We start from the raw sequence: 27,763 nt of genomic DNA, 5'->3' as shown, positions 1-27,763 counted from the left end.
AACAAAAAAGCAAGTCATTATAGACATTTAAAACAAAAAGCAGGACAAATAGAATACAGGAATACAAGTGACAGTGCAGTATACTGATAAACACAGCTCCTCTTAGAAAGCAGTGGCAAAAAAGAAAAGTCTTCAGGCTTGTTTTTCTAAAAAGAACCAAGAGTTGCAGCAGACCTGCAGTTTCGATCACATTGCACCACCTATTGTTGACATTTTGTTTAAATGTCTATAATGACTTGCTTTTTGTTTTAATGCTTTTAATTTGTCCTGCTTTTTGTTTTAAATGTCTTTAATGTCTTGCTTTTTGTTTTAATGCTTTTAATTTGTCCTGCCTTTTGTTTTAAATGTCTTTAATGTCTTGCTTTTTGTTTTAATGCTTTTAATTTGTCCTGCCTTTTGTTTTAAATGTCTTTAATGTCTTGCTTTTTGTTTTAATGCTTTTAATTTGTCCTGCCTTTTGTTTTAAATGTCTATAATGTCTTGCTTTTTTGTTTTAATGCTTTTAATGTCTCATGTAAAGCACCTTGAATTGCCCTGTGGCTGAAATGTGCTATATAAATAAACTTGCCTTGCCTATTCTAACCACACGGGGGCGCTGTATCCCCGTTAGAGAGCACAGCAGAACAACGGTGGCCTTTTAGGGAAATGACATCACTTTAGTCGCTTCGCTTTGATGTCTGGTAGAAACGCGGTAGATTGGAAACTGATCTGGAAACTGTCACTATTTGGAGGTAAAAGATTAAAATGTATTTTTCTTTACAATGATGTTTCCTGACAAACCATTGAGTATCTCTCCACCCTGGTTGGCCGTGTGTGAGCTGTCATTGTGTTCAGCCTGGATAGCTGGTTAGCATGCTAGGCTAGCCACAGCCGGCTAGCAACTGCAACCAGGCTAACCAGGCTAACCCCTAACCAGGCTAACCCCTAACCAGGCTAACCCCTAACCAGGCTAACCCCTAACCAGGCTAACCAGGCTAGCCCCTAACCAGGCTAACCAGGCTAACCCCTAACCAGGCTAACCCCTAACCAGGCTAACCAGGCTAACCCCTAACCAGGCTAACCAGGCTAACCCCTAACCAGGCTAACCCCTAACCAGGTTAACCCCTAACCAGGCTAACCCCTAACCAGGCTAACCGAGTTACTGGGCTTGGGTGGGTTAGAGGGAAGGTATCATGCAGTGATGGCATTTCAGTAGAACAGATGAGGATGCAGTCAATAACAAACGCTTCATTATCAGTAACATGCTGTCTCTATTCTGTCTCTCTCTGTCTCTAAATTCCAAGAGGAGACTTGCCCAGAATCCCCTCTTTCACCTTCACCTTCCTCTATGAACACTACTGATCTTGAAGTTGTAGTAGTAGTTTTATTTAACAGTTGATTTAAAAGAAGAAAAGCAATGTACCTTGTACATGCAATTCTAAATCATCAAGTATGTTTTATATCTGTGTTTCCAGGTGTATGTTTTATATCTGTGTTTTCAGGTGTCAAGTATGTTTTATATCTGTGTTTTCAGGTGTCAAGTATGTTTTATATCTGTGTTTTCAGGTGTCAAGTATGTTTTATATCTGTGTTTTCAGGTGTCAAGTATGTTTTATATCTGTGTTTTCAGGTGTCAAGTATGTTTTATATCTGTGTTTCCAGGTGTCCAGTAGGCCCAGATACCTGCCTGATCCAGGACGTGCTATGGCCGCCCCAGCCTTGCAACAACCCAGTTTCCTGCTGGTAACATTACCTTTCTTAACTAACAAAACTGTAGCTTTCACTGATCTACTCTATCAATATCACAATAGTTCAGTTGCATTATGCCACTCTGTGCTTATTCATTCAATGCTACAGTCTTGTTGTAATCTGTTTCATTAAGACTTGGGTTTTTATCCACAGGCCAACCTGAAAGCGGACTCGACCACTAAGCCTTTTCTCCAGCGATGCCAGGAGCTGGTCAAGGTGATCGATGACTACCCTGCAAAGGTACAGTCATGTCATGATGCATATTGTCATGCGTGGACAGGAATATGCCATGCCTTGAGGCATCAGCTGACCATATAGACCGGGGCGGCTGTAGCTCAGTTGGTAGAGCGGGTCGTTCAATGATCGAAGGGTCAGTGGTTCGAATCCCAGCTCCGACTGTCCACATGTCGAAGTGTCCTTGAGCAAGACACCTAACCCCAAATTGCTCCCAATGAGCAGGTTAGCACCTTGCATGGCAGCTACCGCCATTGGTGTGTGAATGTGTGTGTGAATGGGTGAATGAGAGGCCATTGTAAAGCACTTTGAGTGCCGCTAAGGTGGAAAAGCGCTATATAAGTGCAGTCCATTTACCATAGACCAGCTGAACTGAATGTGTCGTCCTCCCTTCTCTGTTTTCATGTTGTCTTACCTGAGTCTTGATGCTGGTTATCTGGACGTGAAACTGGTGAGTGGACTGATGTTGGTGACTGACCGCTGTAGTCCGTCCCTGTAGGAGCTGCACCTCATCTTCCCGTGGCTGGTGGAGAGCGTCTTCGGCAGTCTGGACGGGGTCATCGATGGATGGAACCTGAGACTCCTGCAGGCGCGCAGTCATGAGTACAACATCACCATGGACTTCCTGGACCCCAGGTGAGGGTGCGAACTGAGTCTGAGCTTTCACTTAGTCTGTTTGTACTCAAGCTTTGTTCTTGTGTGTCCCTCTTTAAGTTAAAAGCATTTAAATGTGATTTTTGTAGATTTGTGCTTGACTTTTTCTCTTCTTGTGCCTTTTTCAGCGGGCCAATGATGAAGCTTGTGTACAAGCTCCAAGCAGAGGAGTACAAATATGAAATACCTGTCAGTTATCTACCGGTTCGTACCTTCTCTGTTTTAAAGCTCAGTTTGACATTGTGTTCAAATTTATCTGGCAAGTAATCCACTTTCCTGGTCAACACAGTAGCCATGTTTCCATCCACTTGTCAATCGAATTATGTGAGGACCGCTAAAAATATGAATGCGAATAAAGCCGGTGAACGTGCGTTTCCATCTAGAGCTTTAAATCGGATAAAGCATTTATCACAAAATACTTTTATCAAACGAGAAAATCCGACTAGATCGACAGTCCAAACTTTTTGTCGATTTTCATGACTTTTAATTGAATTTTACTGTTTCCATAAGGCATTTTTAATCCGATATAACTTAATTCGCATGAAACGTGTGGATGGAAACATGGCTATTGACATGTGAGCTTGTCTCTTGTAGGGTCCTGTGAGGGCGTCCATACAGGAAGGAGTTCTTCCTGACTGCCCGCTCTTTCACAACAAGCTGCAGTTCCCTCTCTCCGGTCTGCTGACACTCAGCCTGGCTCTCAGTATCCTTCGTGTTCAAACTCACACACCGTCATCTCTTCACCTGACAAATCACATTCACCATAGACAAAAAAAAAGGTGTTCCTTAGCCATATGCAGATCCATTCGAATTTTACATGTTCAATTTTGCCTCCAGTCTCATCACGCCAAAGGTAAGGATCCACTTTCATTACACTATTGTAACATCGCCAGGATGATCAGCAGACAATAATGCGATGATATCTCCTTCTTAGAACTACCCTCCAGGCCATGTGAGCACGTCAGATAGTGCCTACTTTGTGCTGGTGGACGTTTACCTCAAGTACTTCCTCCCCACGGAGGGCAATGTGCCACCCTCGCCTTTCTCTGACTCGAGAGGCTCCGTGTCTGCCCCTGCACCCAGGTAAGGGTCTAATAAATAAACACCTGCACCCAGGTAAAGGTCTAATAAATAAACACCTGCACCCAGGTAAAGGTCTAATAAATAAACACCTGCACCCAGGTAAAGGTCTAATAAATACACACACCTACGCCCAGGTAAAGGTCTAATAAATAAACACCTGCATCCAGGTAGAGGTCTAATAAATACACACACCTGCACCCAGGTAGAGGTCTAATAAATAAACACCTGCACCCAGGTAAAGGTCTAATAAATAAACACCTGCGCCCAGGTAAAGGTCTAATAAATAAACACCTGCACCCAGGTAGAGGTCTAATAAATAAACACCTGCACCCAGGTAGAGGTCTAATAAATAAACACCTGCACCCAGGTAGAGGTCTAATAAATAAACACCTGCACCCAGGTAGAGGTCTAATAAATACACACCTGCACCCAGGTAGAGGTCTAATAAATACACACCTGCACCCAGGTAGAGGTCTAATAAATAAACACCTGCACCCAGGTAGAGGTCTAATAAATAAACACCTGCACCCAGGTAGAGGTCTAATAAATAAACACCTGCACCCAGGTAAAGGTCTAATAAATAAACACCTGCACCCAGGTAAAGGTCTAATAAATAAACACCTGCACCCAGGTAAAGGTCTAATAAATAAACACCTGCACCCAGGTAAAGGTCTAATAAATAAACACCTGCATCCAGGTAGAGGTCTAATAAATAAACACCTGCACCCAGGTAGAGGTCTAATAAATAAACACCTGCACCCAGGTAAAGATCTAATAAATAAACACCTGCACCCAGGTAGAGGTCTAATAAATAAACACCTGCACCCAGGTAAAGGTCATATAAATAAACACCTACGCCCAGGTAAAGGTCTAATAAATAAACACCTGCACCCAGGAAAAGGTCTAATAAATAAACACCTGCACCCAGGTAAAGGTCTAATAAATAAACACCTGCACCCAGGTAAAGATCTAATAAATAAACACCTGCCATTAAAGGACGTACTCCTGAGTCTGTCTATTCTTCACGCTGCTCTCTCCTGTGTGCTGTTCTCTCTCTCCTGTGTGCTGTTCTCTCCTGTGTGCTGTTCTCTCTCCAGATCTCCCAGCGTGCCTTTTTCTGCGTATGGGATCCACAGCACCAGCCTGCTGAAACGGCACATATCCCATCAGCCCTCTGTGAACGCTGACCCTGCGGCCCAGGAGATCTGGAGGTCAGAGACCCTCCTACAGGTGAGTCGCCCTCAAGAATCGTTTTGATTCCGATTCACAAGGTTCAGAATCGATTATCACGATTCAGTTCGATTTGATTCAATTTTTTGAGTTTTTTTTTTTAGCTGTAACCTTAATTACATGACTGCCAAGTTATGCAACACATCAATACTAGGGCTGGGTATCGATACTGATTTCCAAAAATGAATGAATGAATGAATGAATGAATGAATGAACTATTCATTCCTTCATTTATTCATTCATTCATTAAATAAAAGATCGATTTTGGGATTCATGAATCGATTCTGAATCATTTGATTCAGAATCGATTCAGAATCGATTTTTTAAACCCAGCCCTAGCTGTCTGACAGCCCTGAATATCTGCCGTGAAGAATGTGAATGTGATCTGTCGTTTTTTTTGACCCCCCAGGTGTTTGTGGAGATCTGGCTGCATCACTACTCCCTGGAGATGTACCAGAAGCTCCAGTCCCCCCAGGTGAAGGTAAGAGCACGGCCCTCCCCTTCCTCCCCTCCTCATACCCCCCACCCCCCCCCAGCACGGCACGGCTGACTGGCTGATCACAACCCCCCCCCCCCACTCCCTCTCCTGCCCATAGTTTGCACTGGGCTGCCTGTGGTGCTCTGTACCTCCCAGTACCCTCCTCCTCCTCATCCCACTCCACACAAGCTCAGATATGGAGACACTCTTCTGCATCAAGCAAAGAAATCAACCTCCTTCCACAAGTGATGGGGGTGAATGGCTCACTGGCACTGGGCAACGTGGGCACAGGTTGTTACTCGTTTTGTATTTATTCCTATGTGGCTAAGTCTTGAGTATCTCTTTTTTAACAGCAGACTAGGCACAGGCAGAGCACAGAAGACATTTTCCAGAGGAAATCCGACTGAGAATCGCTGCTTGAGATTTTTCTGAGAAATTTTTTTTTCTCCTGTTTTGACACTTTCATTTTTCGCACAATTATTTGCTTACGGGCGACTGCAAGAGCAAAGATGCTACGCTGATGATCGGCATGTCTTGATAGTAGTACTTTTGCTTCTTCTCACTGTGCATGCTGTCTTGTTTGCGGATCCGACCAATCGGCTGTCGGTCGCTGGGCTGCTTGCCTCCCCCCTACGATGGCGTCCGTGTCCTGTCCTCTGTCCTCACCGTGATACCAACCCAACAGACCCCTCTCGCTTACATCCACAGCATCTAGAGAGCTTTGCTCCCAGTAGCTCTTCCATAGTGCACTCACTAGTACATGTATCCACCATTAGACTGTTCTGTGATTCAGGTAGATTGAATGAGATGTATAGAATGTGAGAGATGCAGTATCCCCTTTCTCTCTCTTCCTCAAATCTCTTTAATGAGATGTATAGAATGTGAGAGATGCAGTACCCCCTTTCTCCCCCACCGTTCTTCCACCTCAAATCTCTTTAACAACTCATTAACCTTGTGTGTCGTCCTGTCAGTTCAAGAAGTTAACCGTTGTGAAAGGGGCTGCTGCATCGCCCTCAGCCATCATAGCGTTTTGTTTCTGCAGTCAATATCTATTTTTCTTTGTCTGTCTTTTTGTGATCCTCCTCCCACTCGGCCATTTTCCTTTGTGAATGCACTCTATCCTTTTTCTCTCTCATGTTCACCTCCCTCCTCTTTCTTCCTTTCTCCTGCTCCCACTGCATTGTTTTCCCCTTTCTCATCTCCTCCTCCTCTCCCTCCTCTTCCTCTCCTCCCTCCCTCTTCCTCCCCTCTTCCCTCTCCCTCCCCTCTTCCCTCTCCCTCCCTCCCTCTTCCTCTCCTCTTCTCCCTCCCTTCCTCTTCCTCCCCTCCTCCCTCTCCCTCCCTCCCTCTCCTCCTCCTCCTTCCTCCCTCCCTCTCCTCTTCCTCACCTCCCTCTCCTCCTCTCCCTCCCTCTCCTTCCTCTTCCTCCTCTCCTCCCTCCCTCCCTCTCCTCCTCTTCTCCCTCTCCTCCTCCTCTCCTCCCTCCCTCCCTCTCCTCCTTCCTCTCCTGGTTGTGACGGGTTGTCCAGCTGGCGCTGCTGCAGTATCGTCTCAGTATGTCCAGCATGCCGTGCCCGGTCCAACCCCCACCCCCTCCTGGCTCTGGGACCCTCCACACCTACCAAGTACTCTTACCTTTTCCCTCTGCCCCCTGGGGCCTACTGGAGGTAAACTAGGCCAGGCAGCCATGTTAGGGCTACAGTAACAAGAAGGTCAATGGTACTTCTCTGAAACATAATCATGTGATCACAATTATGAATGATGCATGATGGGTATTCTATTCCATGATACCAATCTGGCCTATATTGTTGCGTACTATGCAACTTGAAGTTGCTTTTATGTATCATTTAGATCACAGAGGAGTATCCTTGAATGGAAAAATTAACTTGAGTTGATTTTTTTTTTTTAAATGTTTAATTTTTTTTTCTGTGCATGTCTTTAAAGCATGCTTCTCAATGCCTGGTGGTGTTGTTACACAATTTTGTTGTTAAGTGTGCGTTTTGTCTTTCTCATTTCACGTCTGTGTTAAGAGCAAACTACTACATTTTACAGAACAACCATTAACTTTCTGCCCTAATTTTTCAATAATTTTTTTTGGTCCAAACATTTTTTTTCAGTTTGAATTTTTTGCGATTCTTTAGAATATGTTACCTGTATGTTCGATAAAGTTTAGGTTAGTTAATTGAGAAATGGATTTCACGTGGTGCTCACTAGCCAGCCACAGGTGTAGCTGTAGGTGTGCTCAGGTATTTAAGCAGCAGAGGTTCAGAGCAGGGAGTGACGGGGGTAAGGAGATGTCCCAGGCCTTCTCTCTGGTTGGCTGGCTTGGTTTCGGGGGCCCGGTGTGATTGGCTGTTGTTTCAGGAGCCCTTCAGTCCGTCAGAGGAGCACGTCCTGGTGGTCCGGCTCCTCGTGAAGCACCTGCACGCCTTCTCCAGCAGCCTGAAACCCGAGCAGGTCTCCTCCTCGCCCTCGGCCCACTCCCACGCCAGCCCCCTGGAGGAGTTCAAGAGGTGCGCTCACCCCCCCTTCCCCCGGGGGACGAGTCTTCATCACTATGACTTATTAACCCTTTTAACCCTGAAAATATAGTGACAACATTTTGAATATTAATTGGATTTTCCCTATAATACTAGAAAGCGCAGTTTCTCAGCTTTCAGCAAGTGTTGGAGTGAGGAATTTTTTAGATTTGTTAGATATTTTTTTTAATATTATTAAATATTTGTTAGATATTTTTAAAATGTTGCCGGTGACGTAGTCGTATTAAAAGGGTTAAAACTCAACTAGAACCTTCAGCACTACAGTCACGAATAGGAGGAGAATGGAAAGACTGGTACACATTAGTTTGCTTTGAGAACACGTATTGGGAGCGATCGCCTGACCACGTCCTCTCTTTGTCCTTGTCCCTGCAGGGTAGTGGTCCAGCGGTTTGTCCAGCAGAAGCTCTACGTGTTCCTACAGCACTGCTTCGGCCACTGGCCCCTGGACGCCTCTTTCCGAGCCGTAAGTCCAAAGAGTTCACTTCAGCTATGGCGGTCGCTCTGTCCTTCCCCGCCGTTTCACATGGAACAGTCCGACTCAACGGATATAGGTTTTAGGGATAAGCCTCGTCATTCATTTATTACCGCCCAATCAGTGGGCGCGGATTGATGTGGTCGGCCAATCAGTGGGCGCGGATTGATGTGGTCGGCCAATCAGTGGCGATGGTGGAGATTCTCCCAGACGACGTGAAACGACGACAACCTAGCAACTACTCTGGTGAAGACGATTGGGATTGGTTTAAAGAAATAGTGTTTTCCCCCCCTGTCCCGGGATGGAGAGGTCTGAGTGTGAGAGACGAGGTGAAGCAGGACCAGATGCTAGAACGTTCCTGAACTCTGTGTTTGGTCTCAGGTGATGGAGACGTGGCTCAGCTACATCCAGCCATGGAGGTACACAGGAGAGAAGACCAGCCCCCTAACGGACCAGAACAGAGGCGTCCCTGAGAAATGGTGAGTTAACCCTGACCCTTTAGCTAGCTAGCGTTAGCATTAGCACTAGCTAGCATTATCTCTCTAGTTACATGTATCGATGTGCATCCCTCTCTCAAGACCAACTGAATTTTAACTGCAACTGGCATTGTTGGGCGGAGGCATTTAGCCACTACGCGTTTTTTCTAGTCTAAATATGAACCCGTTTTCTTTCTCTTTCAGGGCCTCGTACGTGCAGGAGAATCTGCTCATGTACACAAAGCTCTTTCAGGGATTTCTCAACAGAGTCGTCCGCACAGACCTGGTCAACGTGAAAAACGCTCAGATGGTGTTCAGGGTGGCCAAAGTCTTCGCCCAGCCGAACCTGGCGGAGATGATCCAGAAAGGTGAGGAGAGAGACACTGTTACCTACCTGATTCTACACCGGAAGTGTCCCATGCCCGCATTAAACCTCCTCATGTCTCCTCCTCCTCCCGTCCCTCCCCCTGCCCCTCCCCCAATCCCTCCCCCTGCCCCTCCCCCTCCCCCTGTCCCTCCCCCAATCCCTCCCCCTGTCCTCCCCCCGTCCCTCCCCCTGTCCTCTTCCTCCCCCCTGTCCCTCCCCCGTTCCCAGGCGAGCAGCTGTTCCTGGAGCCGGAGCACGTCCTCCCTCACCGGCAGCAGCGGGCGTTCCTCACGCCGGGGCACGGCGGCAGCTTCCTGTCGGCGCGGCAGCCCGTGGTGACGGACGGCGTGTTCAGGGTGAAGAGCCACGTGTTCGGGCTGGAGGGGCAGGACTGCCAGTACAAACAGATGTTCGGCACAGAACTGAGGGGCGTGGTGAGTGGAGAGGTCCCCGTCTGAATTCGGATATATTTCGGCGTCTCCCGCTCTGCGTCCGGAAATTTGCCCGCGGCGGTGACCGGTGTGCCGTTCCTCGATGTACGGCTGTAACTCAGTTGGTAGAGCGGGTCGTTCAATGATCGAAGGGTCAGTGGTTCGAATCCCAGCTCCGACTGTCCACATGTCGAAGTGTCCTTGAGCAAGACACCTAACCCCAAATTGCTCCCAATGAGCAGGTTAGCACCTTGCATGGCAGCTACCGCCATTGGTGTGTGAATGTGTGTGTGAATGGGTGAATGAGAGGCCATTGTAAAGCGCTTTGAGTGCCGCTAAGGTGGAAAAGCGCTATATAAGTGCAGTCCATTTACCATTTACTGTAGGTTCTGAAGCTGATCCAGATCATCGCCCAAGCCCGGCAGACCGCTAAGCGGATATCGGATCACTCCGCCGAGGTGGCAGCGAACCACTCCTTCCTGTCCTGGTTTGGGATGGCGTCCCCCGACCTCAACAACACCTTTTCCGGAGGAGAGGTGGACGACGCGGGCGAGTGTGTGAAGAAGACTCACGAGTTCCTGGACAGGGCCCTGGAGTACCTCTGCCAGATCTTTAGGGTCAGTTTGCGTTACTCAGTATTTTCTGAAGGGTGAATGTCATGTAAATCGACGTGATGTACGATATTAAACATCCAGGGCTGAGTTTCCCAGAGGCATCGTAGCGCTACGTTCATCTGAATCAAATGATTCAGAATCGATTCATGAATCCCAAAATCGATCTTTTATTTAATGAATGAATGAATAAATGAAGGAATGAATAGTTCATTCATTCATTCAATGATTCATTCATTCATTCATTTTTGGAAATCAGTATCGATACCCAGCCCTAGTATTGATGTGTTGCATAACTTGGCAGTCATGTAATTAAGGTTACAGCTTAAAAAAAACAGGTTTAAGTAACACTAACCGAATCGACATTGAATCGAATTGAATCGTGATAGTCGATTCCAAACCTTGTGAATCGGAATCGATTCTTGAAATTCGACTCGATACCCAGCCCTAAACTCATGTGCCTCTGCTGTACCCGGTCATGTAGCTGAACCCAGGTCAGCTGTCCCAGCTGATGTCCAACCTGGGCTCGGGACCGGAGGACGGGAACTCCAGACAGCTGCCCGACTCCATCCCCGGGGAGAACGGACTCATCCTCACAGACCTGGGCAGGATGCAGGTCAGATAACGCTGCTCACAGCCAAGCATTTCATCCCACATGGAATTCCTATCATGTACTGTACATAATGATATAAATAAACCGTATACTGCCCATGACTTGAGTGATAATGATGTTATGCGTGTGTTTTTGTGCAGATAATCAATGGACTGCGTCGATTTGAGATCGAGTACCAAGGAGACCCAGAGCTTCAGCCCATCAGGAGCTATGAGAACCCTGTGCTCGTTCGACTGCTCTTCAGGATCGCCTCTCTGGTGAATGAGAGGGTAAGTCATAGGGCGGGGTTTAAAAAATCGATTCTGAATCAAATGATTCAGAATCGATTCATGAATCACAAAATCGAACTTTTATTTAATGAATGAATGAATAAATTAAGGTATGAATAGTTCATTCATTCATTCATTTTTGGAAATCAGTATCGATACCCAGCCCTAGTATTGATGTGTTGCATAACTTGGCAGTCATGTAATTAAGATTACAGCTAAAAAAAAAGTTTTAGTACGTTTTAGTAACACTAACCGAATCGATATTGAATCGAATCGAATCAAATCGAATTGAATCGTGATAATCGATTCTGAACCTTGTGAATCGGAATCGAATCGATTCTTGAAATTCGACTCGATACCCAGCCCTAGTAAGTCATGTGGTTTGATGATGTAATCCATATTTCAGTCCTATCTCTCTGTCCACTGATCTGAACCTCTATTCCACCCCCAGTTTGGGGGCCACATGGAGGCCCTCTGCTCCCGCCCCGACTTCCTGGGTCGTCTCGGCCGTCACTACCTGGCTAGCCCCGTCAACACGGCCGACGGGAGACGAAAGAGTCCGATGACGCGGAGAAGTCTGGAGCGGAACCATCGGCCGCGGCTAAGCATCCGCACGCTGGCCAGCTACAGAACCCTGCTGGGGCTTCTGCTGCTCTACCTGATGGGGGCGCTGCTCTCGTTCAACCCCCTTTCCAGCACTCTGCTCATCCTCTCTGGGAGCCTCCTCTATGGACTCTTCATGACGCTCTTTGGAGATAAACTGAAAACCCAATAGCAGGTCAATGAGGATTAACTGACAACCCAATAGCAGGTCAATGAGGATTAACTGAAAACCCAATAGCAGGTCAATGAAAGCAGATTATTTTGTGTTTTTTTGCATATTTTTGCAGTCTGTTGTATGATTTTAATCTTGTAAATAAATGCCATTGCATTGATGTTCAGATGGTATGCACAAAATATATTTTTTAAGTGAGGCAGTGACTGAAATTTGAAGGGCCAACTGTCCATCAAAATCAAATTATATTTAACAGTTTTCCATTACATATTGAAAGATGACAACCTCAAATGACACAATTCACAGTTGTAACCAACAAGCAGATTTCTCATTCCTCCTAAACTGATTAAAGAATTTAGCTGGTACACCTGTAGTGGAATGACTCTGGAGGCATAAACATAGGAAGTGTAGTGGATAATGTCTTATTAGGGTGCATGGAAACAGGAGGGGTAATGAAAGGCGGAAACCAAATCAAAGGAAATCATATTAAACTTATTTGTTTAAAATATCTCATGTTTATTCAACTCGGATGTTTCCGTCAGCCACCGGCGGACTGACGGGTTGCCTTAGCAACGTATGTGGGGTGCCGCCATGACACGTCACCAACTGAATACACTTCCAACGGTCAACTCGGTATATTTTAATTTAAAACTACATTCTGAGGTGAAAACATACATTTTCTGAGGTAAAATTCGCTGGTATGGTGACTTTTGAGAGTTGTGTGGCGTTTTAACCGAAAGGACTTGTTGCAGTCAGCTAACTTTTCCGTGTTGAGGGCAGCTAACTTTTAGCCTCAGCTAGCTAGCTAGCTACTAACGTCTATCTAACGTTAGCTAGCTAGCCTTAGCTTCAGCACCTGCCACTCATTAGCAATGTCCAGCAACGGCTTTCCACCTTTACGGAATTTACCCCACTGGTCCCGAGTGGGATGTCTGGACAAGCCTTGCGTCCCACGACCTTTACCTGTCAAACTGCCGGGTCCCCCCCTGACAGACGGGACAAGCAGAGACATGGATACCCGGGTCCCAAATACCCGGGTCCCAAATACCCGGGTCCCATCGCTCCAGAGGAACATTGAGTTTCTGCAGCAGCAGCACAAAGACATCCTTCAAAAGCTTCATGGGGAAATAGACGACCTCAAACGGGAAAATAAAGGTGAGGGAAAAGGGTTTTCTGTTGTCAGACAACTTTGTATAATCTTATTATATATATATTATATTCCTTATTATCTGAAATGTGTGTTTCCACTGCACTTATTTCCCATGTCTCTTATGCAGGGAGTTGTCTTAAACCCATGTGATTATGAATATGGTACTGCCACCTGTTGCATGCCACTTGCCATTGCTGTAGTTTAATTTACGGGTCCCTAAAATGGTTCAAATGTAGTTCAGAAAGAAGAATGAGGTATCACTGAAAAAATCATGCATTTTTCATATATGCACTTTTTCCCTGCCTTAATCTCATAAGAGGCTTGAGGATGAGACGGCGCTGACGGAAGTGACACTCTATATAGGGGTTGCATAGCAGCACGGGGTTATTGAATGGGGGGAATGAATGGGTGGTGAATGGATGCAGGGTCACTTTACAGGACGGACAGCAAGGCTTCTCCATGTCACCAGGGTCAGCGTCCCGCCACCCGCCAAGATCCATCAATCCATCCAAAGAGAATCACACGAGTCGTCTGTTCTCTCTGTGAGAGCTGAGGCACATCCATGCCCAGGTTGTTCGGCGATTAGAAGAGCTTAGAAGGGGGGTCAGGGAAGAATTTTTACAGCTCACTTATCTGACCCCCGGGTGATAGTTTTTTTGCTTCCCTCTGGAATATGTAGAGAGTGGGTCGTATGCCCACCTCCCTTGTTCTCTGTAAAGCGCATTGTGTTGCCTCTGGGTATGAAATGCGCTATACAAATAAAGCTTTGATTGATTTGATTGATAGAAGCAGCATTTGACCTTTCTTGCATTTCATGTTACAGAGCTGCAGTATAAACTGATTATGGAGCCACCGAAGGCTTGCCGGAAAGGTAGGCTTTGTTTTTCATGCTTATCCTTGACAAGGAAATCCTAATGGGGTTTGCAGACTTGATACTTGTGGTATCCTACAGTATGCATGTAGAAATTTGACTCATTTGTTCAATTTGAACTGACAAATGAAATTAAGCTCAACTCACTTCTTGGGTCTAACTTACTGATACAAGGTTGATCGTAAACTACAGTAATTTGTGACTTGCTTTCAACACAGCTGTTTGCCATGACAGAAATCAGCCATCCACATCATCATGTTGGGTTGTACAAGTGTGACCCTGTCTTTAGGAGCCAGTCACCGGGGCAGCAGGCCACCTACGCAGGGCAGTGAGGTCCAAACACAGAGAAGAGTCTACCTGGAGCAGGCTCTGCAGGACACACGGGACCACAGGTCTGGGTACACCTCTGACCCCCTAACCCTAACCACACCACAGGCCTGGGTACACCTCTGAACCCCCTAACCCGGCCCACAGGTCTGGGTACACCTCTGAACCCCCTAACCCGGCCCACGGGCCTGGGTACACCTCTGAACCCCCTAACCCGGCCCACGGGCCTGGGTACACCTCCGAACCCCCTAACCCTAACCCGGCCCACGGGCCTGGGTACACCTCTGAACCCCCTAACCCAGACCAGCAGTCAGAACACAGTCCCCGAGTGGCCTGTTCAAAACGTAATCGGAGAGAAATCGTTCGAGATAGCTGGAAGTCTGGATCGATCTGCGGACCGAAACCGAACGTGAACTCACAAGATCAGGATGGTTTCATGACGCTCTTATTCATTTCCTATTAAAACCATCCAGTCTGTCCCTCCCCTGCTGGCAGCAGCATCGAGGACTGCAGCGAGACCCCTGGACCCCCCAGGCAAGAGCACGAGTCAGCGTTGAGGGGGGGGCTCATCACCTCGCTGCAACCGCTGCGCATCCACAGCAGCCCCTCCCACCCCCCCCGCGCCCCCAGCCTGCACGAGTGTGAGGTCATCATCCGGCAGCTCTACAACGCCAACAGTCTGCAGTCTCAGGAGGTCAGAGTTCAATCCACACTCACATATATATACTATGGGAAAACTGTTTTCTCTAACTCTGTGGGGAATAGCTGTCTTAAAGTCGCACTGAAACGGACGTTTGAGATCATCTGACTTCCGTAGTTTGACGTATTTCCGACGCAAACAAGCTATGAGGATGGGACATGCGTTTAGAGGAATTTGATTGGAACATTGACAAGTGGACGGGTTTTAAGAACTTTAGACAGATTCGATAGAAGGATAGCGTTGATTGACGGGTGGATGTCGTGAGATTATCGGCCTAAAATCTAAGGTACCTGTTGTCGTCATTGCACGTGACCTACCGTTTTCCAGGAAGTAAGAAATTATATTCTTTGATATAAGATTACAACAAAAGTAGAATTTTGTATTTTTTGGGGTATACATCGTTGAATAGGTGAACACTATGACCAATTATGTGAACCAAAATGGGACAGAATGCTTTTTTCATTTCAGTGCGACTTTAAGTACGTCTTCCTAATAATGGTGTCATTGTGCCTTCTAGATTATAAGAGTTAAGGCTGTTCTCAGAGACATCGTATTCAACAAGATGATCACGCCAGAGAACTACATATTGACCAAGGCCTACCTGGCAGACGGCACAAGGTAGTCAGCATCCTATTCATGTTCAGTCAGAGCTGACCCCACATCAGTTGTTGAGCAGAAATGTATTTTTCATTTCCTTCCGTTAGGACCGAAGCGCAGCGGTTCCCCAAGTTAGCGCTTCAACCACTTCCTAAGAAAATGTAGGTGAATCCCTGCCTCTTGGCGTCTGTTAGTGTAAAGACCGACCTGTTCGTTCCAGTTAAGATGTCGTCCTCTACCTCCCTTCTCCAGGGCTGGTTCCCAGGCCGGGGGGGCAGAGAGGGTGCTGCTCCCAGCCCTCAAGCAGAGCCTGAGCTCCAGCATCGCCGAGAGGCAGAAGAGGACCCAGGCCGCCCAGAGGAGCCGGCGGCTGAGGAGGACGGTGCTCTGACAGCCAGACAACCACCCAAGAACCATCGCCTTTCCCAGAGGGATCAGGCTCCTTTCATGGCCATATAAAACCTCAACCACCACCAGCTGAATGTGAACCGTCATGTAATAATAATAAAGTATGTACACCATAAATGCATTTGCCGTGCCATTTTTCGTTTCCGAAACATTTTTCCGTGATTTATTTTATAAAAGAGACAGAATAAAACTGAAACGTATTTATTCATGATAACAAAAAGACAAGTTCCCTCGAGTTTATATACACACACTTCAAGGCTTTACACAGCAAAAAGTGTTAAGTTATGAGCTATACATTTCCTCAAAAAAAACATCCCCGCACCTCGGTCCATTTATGAAGCCCTTCTAATACAGTATCCACGTGGGTCAGTTCCCGTTCCAGCACGCCACTCCAGTTGTAGGGAAGGGCCAGTGCTCTGGGGAGAGGCCGCCCACTCCTACGTCCAGGTAGCACAGGTATGATGATGCGCCGGGGTGAGGCGTGTCGACGGATGAGTTTGGGGCGAAAGGTCGGCTCTTCTAAGCCGCAGAGAGACAGGCTTGTCGGACACTCTGCGCCCAGGTGTTGAGCAGGGCGGTCACCGAGTGCTTGTCTGGGAGCTGCAGTAGCTTGGAGGTCATGTTTTTGTGGACGTTCTGCAGGAAGGAGTTGGCCCCTGGACAGAAGAGACGAGACACGCCGTAAAATAACCTCGCCTATAGACCACAGAGCACCATTGTTATTTCGAGGAGCTTATTTTTCCTCTACGTTCAAAATAAACGAGCGCGTTGTGTTAAATCTGACGCAGCGTTTGTTTTGATTCAGAGTCCAGGGAGGGGCAGGGAGTCTTACCGTACTGCTGTCCGTCGTCAGCCCACTGGGGACTCTGGTCGGGGTAGTCTGCAGGGATGCTCAGCTGGAGGGGCGGCACGCTGGGAAGGTTCTTGTCATCTGGACGAGAGGAGAAGAAAAACACACTAAAGTGAGACCTTGATAATGTGGAGATCTACTACGGGAAGGTGTGTTGTCTCTGTTGTGCCATTTCCCACCCCCTTTACCCCCTTTACCCCCTCCACCTTGAGCTCACCCAGTTTACACCCTCCACCTTGAGCTCACCCAGTTTACACCCTCCACCTTGAGCTCACCCCCTTTACCCCCCTCCACCCTGAGCTCACCCAGTTTACACCCTCCACCCTGAGCTCACCCAGTTTACACCCTCCACCTTGAGCTCACCCAGTTTACACCCTCGACCTTGAGCTCACCCAGTTTACCCCCCTCCACCCTGAGCTCACCCAGTTTACACCCTCCACCTTGAGCTCACCCAGTTTACACCCTCCACCTTGAGCTCACCCAGTTTACACCCTCCACCCTGAGCTCACCCAGTTTACACCCTCCACCCTGAGCTCACCCAGTTTACACCCTCCACCTTGAGCTCACCCAGTTTACACCCTCCACCTCGAGCTCACCCAGTTTACACCCTCCACCTCGAGCTCACCCAGTTTACACCCTCCACCCTGAGCTCACCCAGTTTACACCCTCCACCCTGAGCTCACCCAGTTTACACCCTCCACCCCGAGCTCACCCAGTTTACACCCTCCACCCTGAGCTCACCCAGTTTACACCCTCCACCCTGAGCTCACCCAGTTTGCAGATGAGGTGAACGGTGCCGTTGTTGCTGCAGAAGGACGGGTCCAGGTTGACCAGGAACTTGGAGTTGAGGCGCGCCACCTCGCCCTGCAGGATGTTGGGGATGGTCTGCCGCTCGTCCTCCTCGTGTTTCCTCTTCCTCGCCGCGATGGTGGGGCCCCTGGGGAGAGGAGACGGGATCGAGAGAGATACTTTATTGATCATTTGGCATTTCGGCAGTTGAGGAGGGAGGGATATTTGGGACTATATACAGCACATCCATATGTAAATGAGGGATATAAGGGACTATATACAGTACATCCATATGTAAATGAGGGATATAAGGGACTATATACAGTACATCCATATGTAAATGAGGGATATAAGGGACTATATACAGTACATCCATATGTAAATGAGGGATATAAGGGACTATATACAGTACATCCATATGTAAAGTATGTATACAGGATGTTTACGTGTTTTATTTATGTAATAGTATACATGAAGCCATAATATTCATTTTGGGAAGAAGTCTCTTCATAGAAGAAGAAGAAAGTGGGTTTTAGTGCCGTTTCTTTAATCCCATTAAAACAAAGTGAAGTGGTTCGGCTGCGCTCACGTGATGGGCGGGCCATGGATGGCGGTCATGGCGGGGGCGAACGTTCGGTACAAGGAATGGTTGAAGACGGGCGAGCGGATGTTGGCCATGACGGCATCCAGCAGGGGCTGGCACAGGTACTGCTGCTTGGTGCAGGGCACGGGGGGAGGGGGCGGAGTCGGCTGGAACAGGAAGCAGAAGAAAAACCTTAAAACCAACTTCCCCGTCGCCACACCTCAACGTGCTGCCAAGCCGAGGAGCCAGAACCCAAGACTTGTATGAAGAACGTAACAATAAAGAAATCTTGAAACTGATCTTAGGGCATTGTATAAAACAGAGCACTTTCAAAATGTTAGAAAACATGAACTTAACTTAACTTACCACTGCCATATCATTCTTTAGTTTCTCCAGGGCGATCTCACACTTCTGTAAGGTCTTAAGTGGACACCTGGCGAGATCATTTAAAAAGAATTTACTTGTCTGGTGTCCCCATATGAATAATACAGGCTCAAGTACACACATAAGTAAACACACAGAATTCTTTGACCTTGTGTTGGGGTCAGTGAGGATGTTCAACAGACTCTTCATCTTGCTCAGGTCCTTCTTCCTGTCTGTTGGGGCGCAATAGAATTAAGTGAACGAAACCACACAATGGACTAGACACAACCGGTAGACAGGAAGTGGAAGTATGGACCGACGACGCACCCTCATTCTTGTCTATCTTGTTGATCATCCTGCGCAAGGGCTCGATGTACTTGGAGAGCTGCTTGAGTTTCTCCATGTACTGCTGATCCTCCAGCGACGTGGCTCCGGCCGGACTCATCACTGAGCTGGGGTTGCCTACAAATCGAATCAAACGCACTTATATAGCGCATCTCACAGACGAAGGCAACAGAATGTGCTTCGTCGAAAAAAGGGGGGGGAATATACATATATACTGATCCTACCCCGATTTCCCAGAGGGAAGCAAAAACTATTCCCCCATTTGAGACGGCATGTGATTATGAGCACCAGACAACAGCAAACGCACCTCACACACACATAAGATGGAAACCCAGCCGGTATGATACAGGCTGGTGTAGATGTGTTGCGTGGCGGAGGAGCTGACGGTACCTGGGGTGTTGAGGGGTCCGGGGGAGGGGACGCCGTAGTTCTGGGGGGTCCGAGCCGTGGCCGGGCTCTGGGAGGGCTGGGGGGACGGGCTGGGCTGGAAGCCCCCGGGAGAAGGGGTCGGACCCGAGCTGAGATCACAGAACACGCGGGGGTCATCTCCAACGGTAACAGTAAGGTCAGGTTGTGTCCGGTCAATCACACAACACGGCAGAGTGGAAAAGCTGAGTGGTTGGTGGCGCTGCTCACCTGACGGAGTTGGGCTGGGAGCTGGCGGGCTGGGGCGAGGGCTGCGGAGGGGGGGGCATGGACTGGGGCGTCGGCACCTGCACCGGGGACGGCGAGGACATCATGGGGTGCTGCTGAACCTGGGGAGGCGTGGAGAGAAGCGAGAGGAGGGGGGGCTCAGACGAGGGTCAACCAAACGTCGGGAGACCCCCCAGGGGTGTGGGCGGGTTCGCCACCGGTTTGGGAGCGGTGCGTCACGTGACCGCCGACCTGAAGAAGCAGGAAAACCCGTCACAAATATCTCTCGGCCTTCACGCCAACCAGGGCTGGAGTACCTACTGAGGAAGATGGAAAGACGAGAGGGACTTGAATACTTACCCGAACAGTGAATACAGGCCAGTCTCCCCAAAACCTCGCTGCAAGTCGTTAAACCAAAAGATTGCAGGTAAAATTCCTCTATACTATCGACTAATAGACTGCATTCATCTATTCAGAGGATGAAAAATGACTTCATCTACGAGATCAAGAGAGGGGGACTGAGGTGGGTGGAGAGGGTGAAGGCAAATGTTTTCTAGGGGGCGTGGAAGGGGGGTGGGGTGGGGGTTACGGCCATAGGGACGGTCACGGTCAGGGGCTTGAGGTCAGGTTCGGGGGGGGGGGGGCAGACTGGTGACTCTACCCTGGCGTAAATACCTGTGGCATTTGCTGTCCTCCCATGGCAGCGGGGTTTGGAGGTATGGCGGGGTTCGGGGCGGCGCGCGGCAACCGGGGCTGAATTTGCATCCCTGGACGCATCATCATCTTTGGGAGGAGGACAGAGGGGGGGGACAACAGACATGTCACAAAGCAAAAACAAAGAAACGCAGCGTGTCAGCGGAGGTGAGGTCCATGCACTACAGCTCGCGCGCACACACACACACACACACACACACACACACACACACACACACACACACCACACACACACACACACACAACGAGCATTAGCACATGTACCAAGGCGCTCTATCGCATGGCATATTATAAACACACACATGCACACACAGTCGTCTGTGAGAGACGGCGGCCAGGCAGTGTTCGCCAAGCGTGTGACCCCTGTCTCTGGGGGTCGAAGGGCATGGAAACAAATGGTTGCTATGACAACGGCGATGCCGAGGCCTGCCACGGGGAAAGGGAGCATGCTGCCGATGGGACCTGTAGGCGATACGTATCGCCCTATCGACTAGGCGCTTGTTGCATCTGCAGAAACGGTTTAGGAATTGCGCAGTCCAATGGTGGTTGGTTAGTGATGAAGTCCTTTTCCTTTTGCATGTGACAGCAGTGCAGCTGAGTGGAGAGGGTTGTGCATGGAGGGAGGAGCAGGCATGCAGCTGCAACATTCATTGCATGGACACACATGCATGGGAGGGGGGGGCAAGACATTCTGCAGTCTTCCTGAGTTAGAGAGGCATCGTTGATGAGAGGAATCGCATGTCTCAGTTGGGCGTCCATAGCTTTGAGGGTAAAATGATGTCGTTCTATTCTGATTGGGAGGGGAGGTCACATGGGGTGAGCAGAGGGGAGGTGGAGCTTGTGAACTGTGGTTTGATAGAGTGTTAAGGGGTCAGGGAGTGTTGAGGTGGATGGTTTGATAGAGTTAAGGGGTCAGGGAGTGTTGAGGTGGATGGTTTTATAGAGTTAAGGGGTCAGGGAGTGTTGAGGTGGGTGGTTTTATAGTGTTAAGGGGTCAGGGAGTGTTGAGGTGGATGGTTTGATAGAGTTAAGGGGTCAGGGAGTGTTGAGGTGGATGGTTTTATAGTGTTAAGGGGTCAGGGAGTGTTGAGGTGGATGGTTTTATAGAGTTAAGGGGTCAGGGAGTGTTGAGGTGGATGGTTTGATAGAGAGTTAAGGGGTCAGGGAGTGTTGAGGTGGATGGTTTGATAGAGTTAAGGGGTCAGGGAGTGTTGAGGTGGATGGTTTGATAGAGAGTTAAGGGGTCAGGGAGTGTTGAGGTGGATGGTTTGATAGAGAGTTAAGGGTTCAGGGAGTGTTGAGGTGGATGGTTTTATAGAGTTAAGGGGTCAGGGAGTGTTGAGGTGGATGGTTTGATAGAGTTAAGGGGTCAGGGAGTGTTGAGGTGGATGGTTTTATAGTGTTAAGGGGTCAGGGAGTGTTGAGGTGGATGGTTTTATAGAGTTAAGGGGTCAGGGAGTGTTGAGGTGGATGGTTTTATAGAGTTAAGGGGTCAGGGAGTGTTGAGGTGGATGGTTTTATAGAGTTAAGGGGTCAGGGAGTGTTGAGGTGGATGGTTTTATAGAGTTAAGGGGTCAGGGAGTGTTGAGGTGGATGGTTTTAGAGAGTTAAGGGGTCAGGGAGTGTTGAGGTGGATGGTTTTATAGAGTTAAGGGGTCAGGGAGTGTTGAGGTGGATGGTTTTATAGAGTTAAGGGGTCAGGGAGTGTTGAGGTGGATGGTTTTATAGAGTTAAGGGGTCAGGGAGTGTTGAGGTGGATGGTTTGATAGAGAGTTAAGGGGTCAGGGAGTGTTGAGGTGGATGGTTTTATAGAGTTAAGGGGTCAGGGAGTGTTGAGGTGGATGGTTTGATAGAGAGTTAAGGGGTCAGGGAGTGTTGAGGTGGATGGTTTGATAGAGAGTTAAGGGTTCAGGGAGTGTTGAGGTGGATGGTTTTATAGAGTTAAGGGGTCAGGGAGTGTTGAGGTGGATGGTTTGATAGAGTGTTAAGGGGTCGGGGAGTGTTGAGGTGGATGGTTTTATAGTGTTAAGGGGTCAGGGAGTGTTGAGGTGGATGGTTTTATAGTGTTAAGGGGTCAGGGAGTGTTGAGGTGGATGGTTTTATAGAGTTAAGGGGTCAGGGAGTGTTGAGGTGGATGGTTTTATAGAGTTAAGGGGTCAGGGAGTGTTGAGGTGGATGGTTTTATAGTGTTAAGGGGTCAGGGAGTGTTGAGGTGGATGGTTTTATAGTGTTAAGGGGTCAGGGAGTGTTGAGGTGGATGGTTTTATAGAGTTAAGGGGTCAGGGAGTGTTGAGGTGGATGGTTTTAGAGAGTTAAGGGGTCAGGGAGTGTTGAGGTGGATGGTTTTAGAGAGTTAAGGGGTCAGGGAGTGTTGAGGTGGATGGTTTTATAGAGAGTTAAGGGGTCAGGGAGTGTTGAGGTGGATGGTTTTATAGAGTTAAGGGGTCAGGGAGTGTTGAGGTGGATGGTTTGATAGAGAGTTAAGGGGTCAGGGAGTGTTGAGGTGGATGGTTTTATAGTGTTAAGGGGTCAGGGAGTGTTGAGGTGGATGGTTTTATAGAGTTAAGGGGTCAGGGAGTGTTGAGGTGGATGGTTTGATAGAGTTAAGAGGTCAGGGAGTGTTGAGGTGGATGGTTTTATAGTGTTAAGGGGTCAGGGAGTGTTGAGGTGGATGGTTTGATAGAGTTAAGGGGTCAGGGAGTGTTGAGGTGGATGGTTTTATAGAGTTAAGGGGTCAGGGAGTGTTGAGGTGGATGGTTTGATAGAGAGTTAAGGGGTCAGGGAGTGTTGAGGTGGATGGTTTTATAGAGTTAAGGGGTCAGGGAGTGTTGAGGTGGATGGTTTTATAGAGAGTTAAGGGGTCAGGGAGTGTTGAGGTGGATGGTTTTATAGAGAGTTAAGGGGTCAGGGAGTGTTGAGGTGGATGGTTTTATAGAGTTAAGGGGTCAGGGAGTGTTGAGGTGGATGGTTTTATAGAGTGTTAAGGGGTCGGGGAGTGTTGAGGTGGATGGTTTTATAGAGTTAAGGGGTCAGGGAGTGTTGAGGTGGATGGTTTTATAGAGTTAAGGGGTCAGGGAGTGTTGAGGTGGATGGTTTGATAGAGAGTTAAGGGGTCAGGGAGTGTTGAGGTGGATGGTTTTATAGTGTTAAGGGGTCAGGGAGTGTTGAGGTGGATGGTTTTATAGAGTTAAGGGGTCAGGGAGTGTTGAGGTGGATGGTTTGATAGAGTTAAGAGGTCAGGGAGTGTTGAGGTGGATGGTTTTATAGTGTTAAGGGGTCAGGGAGTGTTGAGGTGGATGGTTTGATAGAGTTAAGGGGTCAGGGAGTGTTGAGGTGGATGGTTTTATAGTGTTAAGGGGTCAGGGAGTGTTGAGGTGGATGGTTTGATAGAGTTAAGGGTTCAGGGAGTGTTGAGGTGGATGGTTTGATAGAGTTAAGAGGTCAGGGAGTGTTGAGGTGGATGGTTTTATAGTGTTAAGGGGTCAGGGAGTGTTGAGGTGGATGGTTTGATAGAGTTAAGGGGTCAGGGAGTGTTGAGGTGGATGGTTTTATAGTGTTAAGGGGTCAGGGAGTGTTGAGGTGGATGGTTTTATAGAGTTAAGGGGTCGGGGAGTGTTGAGGTGAATCCAGGTGAATCCAGGTTCTCTCTCGGGCTGAAGCAATAGACAAGGTCTAGACATAGCAGGCTTGTACCGAGCATCGGGAGGATATCAAGGCGGCGTACCGGTAACCTGTTAACAGAAGACAATCTAAACCCATCCACCGTCACGCCGAAGCATCAATGCAATGCTCAAAAATTACACACGCTGGGTCCTATTAAGTGAAGTTAGGAAAACAACATAGACACTATATGGTGTATTTGCATCATTGAGGCTGATCTGAAAACATGTGATCAACACAAGGCTTAGTTAACCCTGGCAGTCTACCACCCCCCCACCCCCTCCCCCCTCACCCCCTCCAACCCCCTCACCCCCTCCCTCACCTCCTCCCCACCCCTCCCTCACATCCTCACCAACACACGCTTGCAGTGATCTCTTACCTGGCCAGGGACTGCTGCGGCTGCAGCGAGCTGCGCCTGGGCTGCTGCTTGCTGGGCCTGCTGGGCTTGTTGGGCTGCTTGCTGGGCCTGCTGCTGCTGCTGCTGTTGCAATGCTCTAGCCTGGACACACACACACACACACGACGTACACAGACATACGGGGACACACACACACACGACGTACACAGACACACGGGGACATACACACATAGCACGTAAGGGTACACATAGGGAAGGAAGGAAGCAAGCAAGAGGGGGTGAGCGCAGCGATTCACGTAATATTTGAGTCCGGAGAGAGACGACTGTAGCGGAGGTAAGTTTGATTCAAACTCTAATATTACAGACTGTTATCGTTCAGCACGTTTGCTTCCCTGACCGCCCCCCTCTGCTTTACCTGCAGGGCTTGGAGCTTGAGCTGCTGCTGCTGCTGACTGAGCGAGCCGATGGGCACGTGCTGGGCCGGGGGCATCTGGCCTGGCAGGGACGGGGGCACCATGCCCTGCTGCTGCTGCTGCTGCTGCTGCTGTGGGTGGGGGGGCAGCTGGCCTGCCTGGGGTTGAGCCTGGGCCTGGACCTGCTGCTGTGGGTGGGGGGGCAGCTGGCCTGCCTGGGGTTGAGACTGGACCTGAACCTGCTGCTGTTGGACCATGTGCTGGATGGACTGGGCCTGCGCTTGAGCTTGGGCTTGAGCTTGGGCTTGAGCTTGGGCTTGGGCTTGAGCTTGGGCTTGGGCCTGGGCCTGGGCGTGCTGCTGTTGGAGCTGTTGGAGTTGGACGATCTGCTGCTGTTGCTGGAGCCTTGATGGGTGCATCTGGAGAGAGAAAGAGAGAAAGAGAGAGAATTAGTAAGTCACACTGACTACGCAGGCTGCTACACCTCTCAACTATGTTAGTTTCATTATTTTACACAAAATTCAACCGTTCCATTATTCTCTGCAAGCCTTTTCCTTCTCCACATCCTCTACCTGGTTCTGCTGTTGCTGGTTCTGAGCCGCCGCCTGCTGCTGCTGCTGCTGCTGGAGCTGCTGGTTCTGGTGGTGCTGTTGGATCTGCTGCAGCTTCAGCTGCTGCTGCACCTGGAACTGCTGCTGCATGGCGTTCTGCTGCTGCTGAATGGCGTTCTGCTGCTGCTGCATGGCCGACTGCTGTTGCTGCTGCTGCTGCTGCTGTACCTGGAACTGCTGGAACTGGATGGACTGCTGCTGCGCTTGCTGCTGCGCTGCCTGCTGGGCCTGCTGCTGCGCCTGCTGCTGGGCTTGCTGCTGGGCCATCTGCTGGGCCATCTGCTGCATCTGCCCTGGACCTCCTGCTACAGGGGCGGATGTGGACACAAGAGGGACACATCGTGCAGCTGAGAGCACAGGGGGACACTGGAGGAAAAGCTAGTGTGTGTGCGATTGATTTGACACACAAGCGCATCATTCGGCTGATCGTTTCAAACGGATCCAAAGTGTCAGCCGTTGCACAGCCCGGTAAGAAATTGCGTCCGTGCGCGAATGAAAACAATGACATTATGCTATGTTAACTCGGGGAAATGTATTCCCTTCAAGGAGACACACTCACTAGCTTGAGGATTTCCAGCCACCCCTGCCATGGCATGCTGGCCCATCTGCAGCTGCCCCATGGCCCCCATGCCACCCATGGGCGCCACAGCTGGGCGAGGCCCCATGCCGATGCCACCCGGACCCCCTCCAACCCCTGTCAGGTTAGTCAGGGCATTCATGGGATCTGGCAAAAAGCACACAACAAACACAGCTAAATGTGCATGCGGAAAACATGACACTTAGTATTATTCTCATCGCTAGTGATGCGCCAATATATCAGCCGTCCATCAGTATCTGAACCCCAAACAACTCCTTACCTGGACCTCCCTGTGCCTTCTTATCTGTAAAACAAGAGCACTATCCATTACTAACACAAATTAGCAGGGCAGTCGTCCAGAGGCACACATACAGTCATATGCATAAGACAGAGAGATACTTACGAATGTCCCTGAAGTGTATGATCAACCTTGCCACCAGCGACAAATATTCTTCCTGTTCAGGGATTAAAAATAAACTGATGTGACTACTAGATGTTGAGTGATATAATTACTCTATAATTACTATTTCTGATTGACAATAACAATGGAATAATGGAAACCCCTCTGCACAGTGTCATGATAGATTAACGCTACTCCAAGAGTTGACAGGCATTTAACTCACTCTCGATTTGGCTTTGACGTAAACATGGTTCTCCATATCATTGCTGGACTTAGTGTGTGCAGTCCCAGCCTTCCTCATAGCCTCCTCTCTGAAAAGGATAACATTAAATAGTATTATTAGTTGTGATATTACCTCTATTTTTTATTATTATTAGGTGGGCTAGCTAATAGTGATATTATTGATATTCCCACTATTTCTTTCTTTCTTATTATTATTCTCCCCAATTTTTTGGCCCTTAACTACTTCGTCATACTTTGTGCTAGAATGCAATATTCTCATTAATCTGTAATTTAATGTTTATTGTATAATAGATATGTATCCTGTGTGTTATGTATTGTATCATATCTCTCATATTAGTCTTCCACTAGAGTATACAAAATAAACTCCTAGCAGAAAATGAATGACTTTGAATTAGAATTGATATTTAATAGCCATAATAGCAAATGGTTTAGATAGTAATTAGTGATCAAAACCATTTCTAGTGTCAAGTTAAAGCCATGGGAGAAATCTGGATAATGACTTAGTCAAGCATATAACCTTGTACAGTGCATCTCTCCCTATTCTATAGGGTAAATGTCTACTGTACCTTGTCCCTGTCTTCAAAATCAATACAAATCAATCAATCAATCAATAGCTTGTTAGCCTTGTTAGCATGCTAGGCTAACTGTTAGCTAGTAATCACCTCCGTCACTACTAGCAGCTAGCTAGCAACTAGGTTAGCTTGCAGGGTAGCTAAAGCTAGCTAATGCTATCCAAACCATAAACCCAAATACATTAAGCATAGTTAACTAAGTTATAACTTTAATATATTACTTGATACTACCTAGCTGCATCAGACTAGCATAATAGAAGCTAGTATTGTTAGCATCCTAGCTAAAGCCAGCTAGCTTCCTAGCTAGCAGCAAGCTAATCACTAGCCACAGCAAGCTAACAGCTAACTGGATCATTAGAGAGGAAAAGCAAAATGTCTTCTCACATTTGGGCCACGACTTTCTGTCTGAAAGCGGGGCTCCTCCAGTCACTGTCTGGTCCTGGGACCTCCATGGCAGACATCTTTACACAGCCACAGCGGAAGCCTGGCTAACCTAACTAGCAGACTAGCAGGCTGGGAATGGACCCCATGACGAACACACAAAAACCCAGCTGGACTTCCGGGTTACTGCTGGTGGCTGGGCGTCATTTTTTTACCCCACCAACTTCTGCCATAACCACGCCCCCGCGAGTTTTCAT

General features: G+C 48.3%; 3 protein-coding genes across 4 annotated transcripts; 2 read left to right on the top strand and 1 right to left on the bottom strand.

The window, feature by feature from the left end:
* The first annotated feature begins 688 nt into the window (after window positions 1–688).
* smpd4 (sphingomyelin phosphodiesterase 4) lies at window positions 689–12,030 on the top strand. 2 transcript variants are annotated; one of them, XM_084460067.1, is made up of 20 exons: window positions 689–731; window positions 1,642–1,722; window positions 1,882–1,968; window positions 2,462–2,598; window positions 2,745–2,820; window positions 3,211–3,319; window positions 3,417–3,469; window positions 3,551–3,699; window positions 4,797–4,929; window positions 5,339–5,410; window positions 6,937–7,032; window positions 7,772–7,920; window positions 8,320–8,410; window positions 8,801–8,898; window positions 9,100–9,263; window positions 9,491–9,696; window positions 10,080–10,310; window positions 10,789–10,920; window positions 11,058–11,186; window positions 11,638–12,030. In XM_084460067.1, the coding sequence occupies exons 2-20, from the start codon at window positions 1,684–1,686 to the stop codon at window positions 11,959–11,961; spliced, it is 2,475 nt and encodes an 824-aa protein (XP_084316193.1). In that variant the 5' UTR covers window positions 689–731; window positions 1,642–1,683; the 3' UTR covers window positions 11,962–12,030. The 2 variants fall into 2 exon arrangements, with proteins under 2 accessions (XP_084316193.1, XP_084316194.1); XM_084460068.1 differs by lacking the exon at window positions 6,937–7,032.
* An 803-nt stretch (window positions 12,031–12,833) lies between these two features.
* On the top strand, window positions 12,834–15,997 carry ccdc74b (coiled-coil domain containing 74B; the record flags this gene model as incomplete). The annotated part of the gene is made up of 8 exons (XM_084460173.1): window positions 12,834–13,116; window positions 13,935–13,982; window positions 14,272–14,374; window positions 14,457–14,585; window positions 14,805–15,003; window positions 15,527–15,627; window positions 15,714–15,767; window positions 15,859–15,997. The coding sequence occupies 8 exons, from the start codon at window positions 12,834–12,836 to the stop codon at window positions 15,995–15,997; spliced, it is 1,056 nt and encodes a 351-aa protein (XP_084316299.1).
* Window positions 15,998–16,250: 253 nt separating this feature from the next.
* med15 (mediator complex subunit 15) lies at window positions 16,251–27,657 on the bottom strand. The gene is made up of 18 exons (XM_084460069.1): window positions 27,510–27,657; window positions 26,534–26,621; window positions 26,314–26,365; window positions 26,191–26,214; window positions 25,893–26,057; window positions 25,295–25,635; window positions 24,725–25,141; window positions 24,331–24,450; window positions 20,253–20,360; window positions 19,581–19,699; window positions 19,335–19,462; window positions 18,927–19,061; window positions 18,769–18,832; window positions 18,603–18,669; window positions 18,243–18,403; window positions 17,635–17,801; window positions 16,847–16,945; window positions 16,251–16,670 (listed from the first exon to the last, which is right to left on the bottom strand). Exons 1-18 carry the CDS (start codon window positions 27,584–27,586, stop codon window positions 16,534–16,536), a joined length of 2,469 nt encoding a protein of 822 aa, XP_084316195.1. The 5' UTR covers window positions 27,587–27,657; the 3' UTR covers window positions 16,251–16,533.
* Window positions 27,658–27,763: the final 106 nt, after the last annotated feature.

The sequence above is a fragment of the Borostomias antarcticus genome (assembly GCF_949987555.1).
Source record: "Borostomias antarcticus genome assembly, chromosome: 30".
In the NCBI taxonomy this organism is placed as follows: Eukaryota; Metazoa; Chordata; class Actinopteri; order Stomiiformes; family Stomiidae; genus Borostomias; species Borostomias antarcticus.
Note: the sequence above shows the minus strand (reverse complement) of the source record. Positions and strands in the feature narration are given on the sequence as shown.

What these genes read in the sequence shown, in the direction of transcription:
- smpd4 (XM_084460067.1), top strand. Translation starts at nt 1,684, where the DNA reads ATGGCCGCCCCAGCCTTGCAACAACCCAGTTTCCTGCTG. An exon ending in CCCCTGGAGGAGTTCAAGAG is followed by an intron (nt 7,921 to 8,319) that starts GTGCGCTCACCC and finishes TTGTCCCTGCAG; the next exon opens with GGTAGTGGTCCAGCGGTTTG. An exon ending in ACCTCTGCCAGATCTTTAGG is followed by an intron (nt 10,311 to 10,788) that starts GTCAGTTTGCGT and finishes CCGGTCATGTAG; the next exon opens with CTGAACCCAGGTCAGCTGTC.
- med15 (XM_084460069.1), bottom strand. Translation starts at nt 27,586, where the DNA reads ATGTCTGCCATGGAGGTCCCAGGACCAGACAGTGACTGGAGGAGCCCC. An exon ending in TCCCAGCCCAACTCCGTCAG is followed by an intron (nt 19,463 to 19,580) that starts GTGAGCAGCGCC and finishes CTGTGATCTCAG; the next exon opens with CTCGGGTCCGACCCCTTCTC. An exon ending in CAAGATAGACAAGAATGAGG is followed by an intron (nt 18,833 to 18,926) that starts GTGCGTCGTCGG and finishes GCGCCCCAACAG; the next exon opens with ACAGGAAGAAGGACCTGAGC.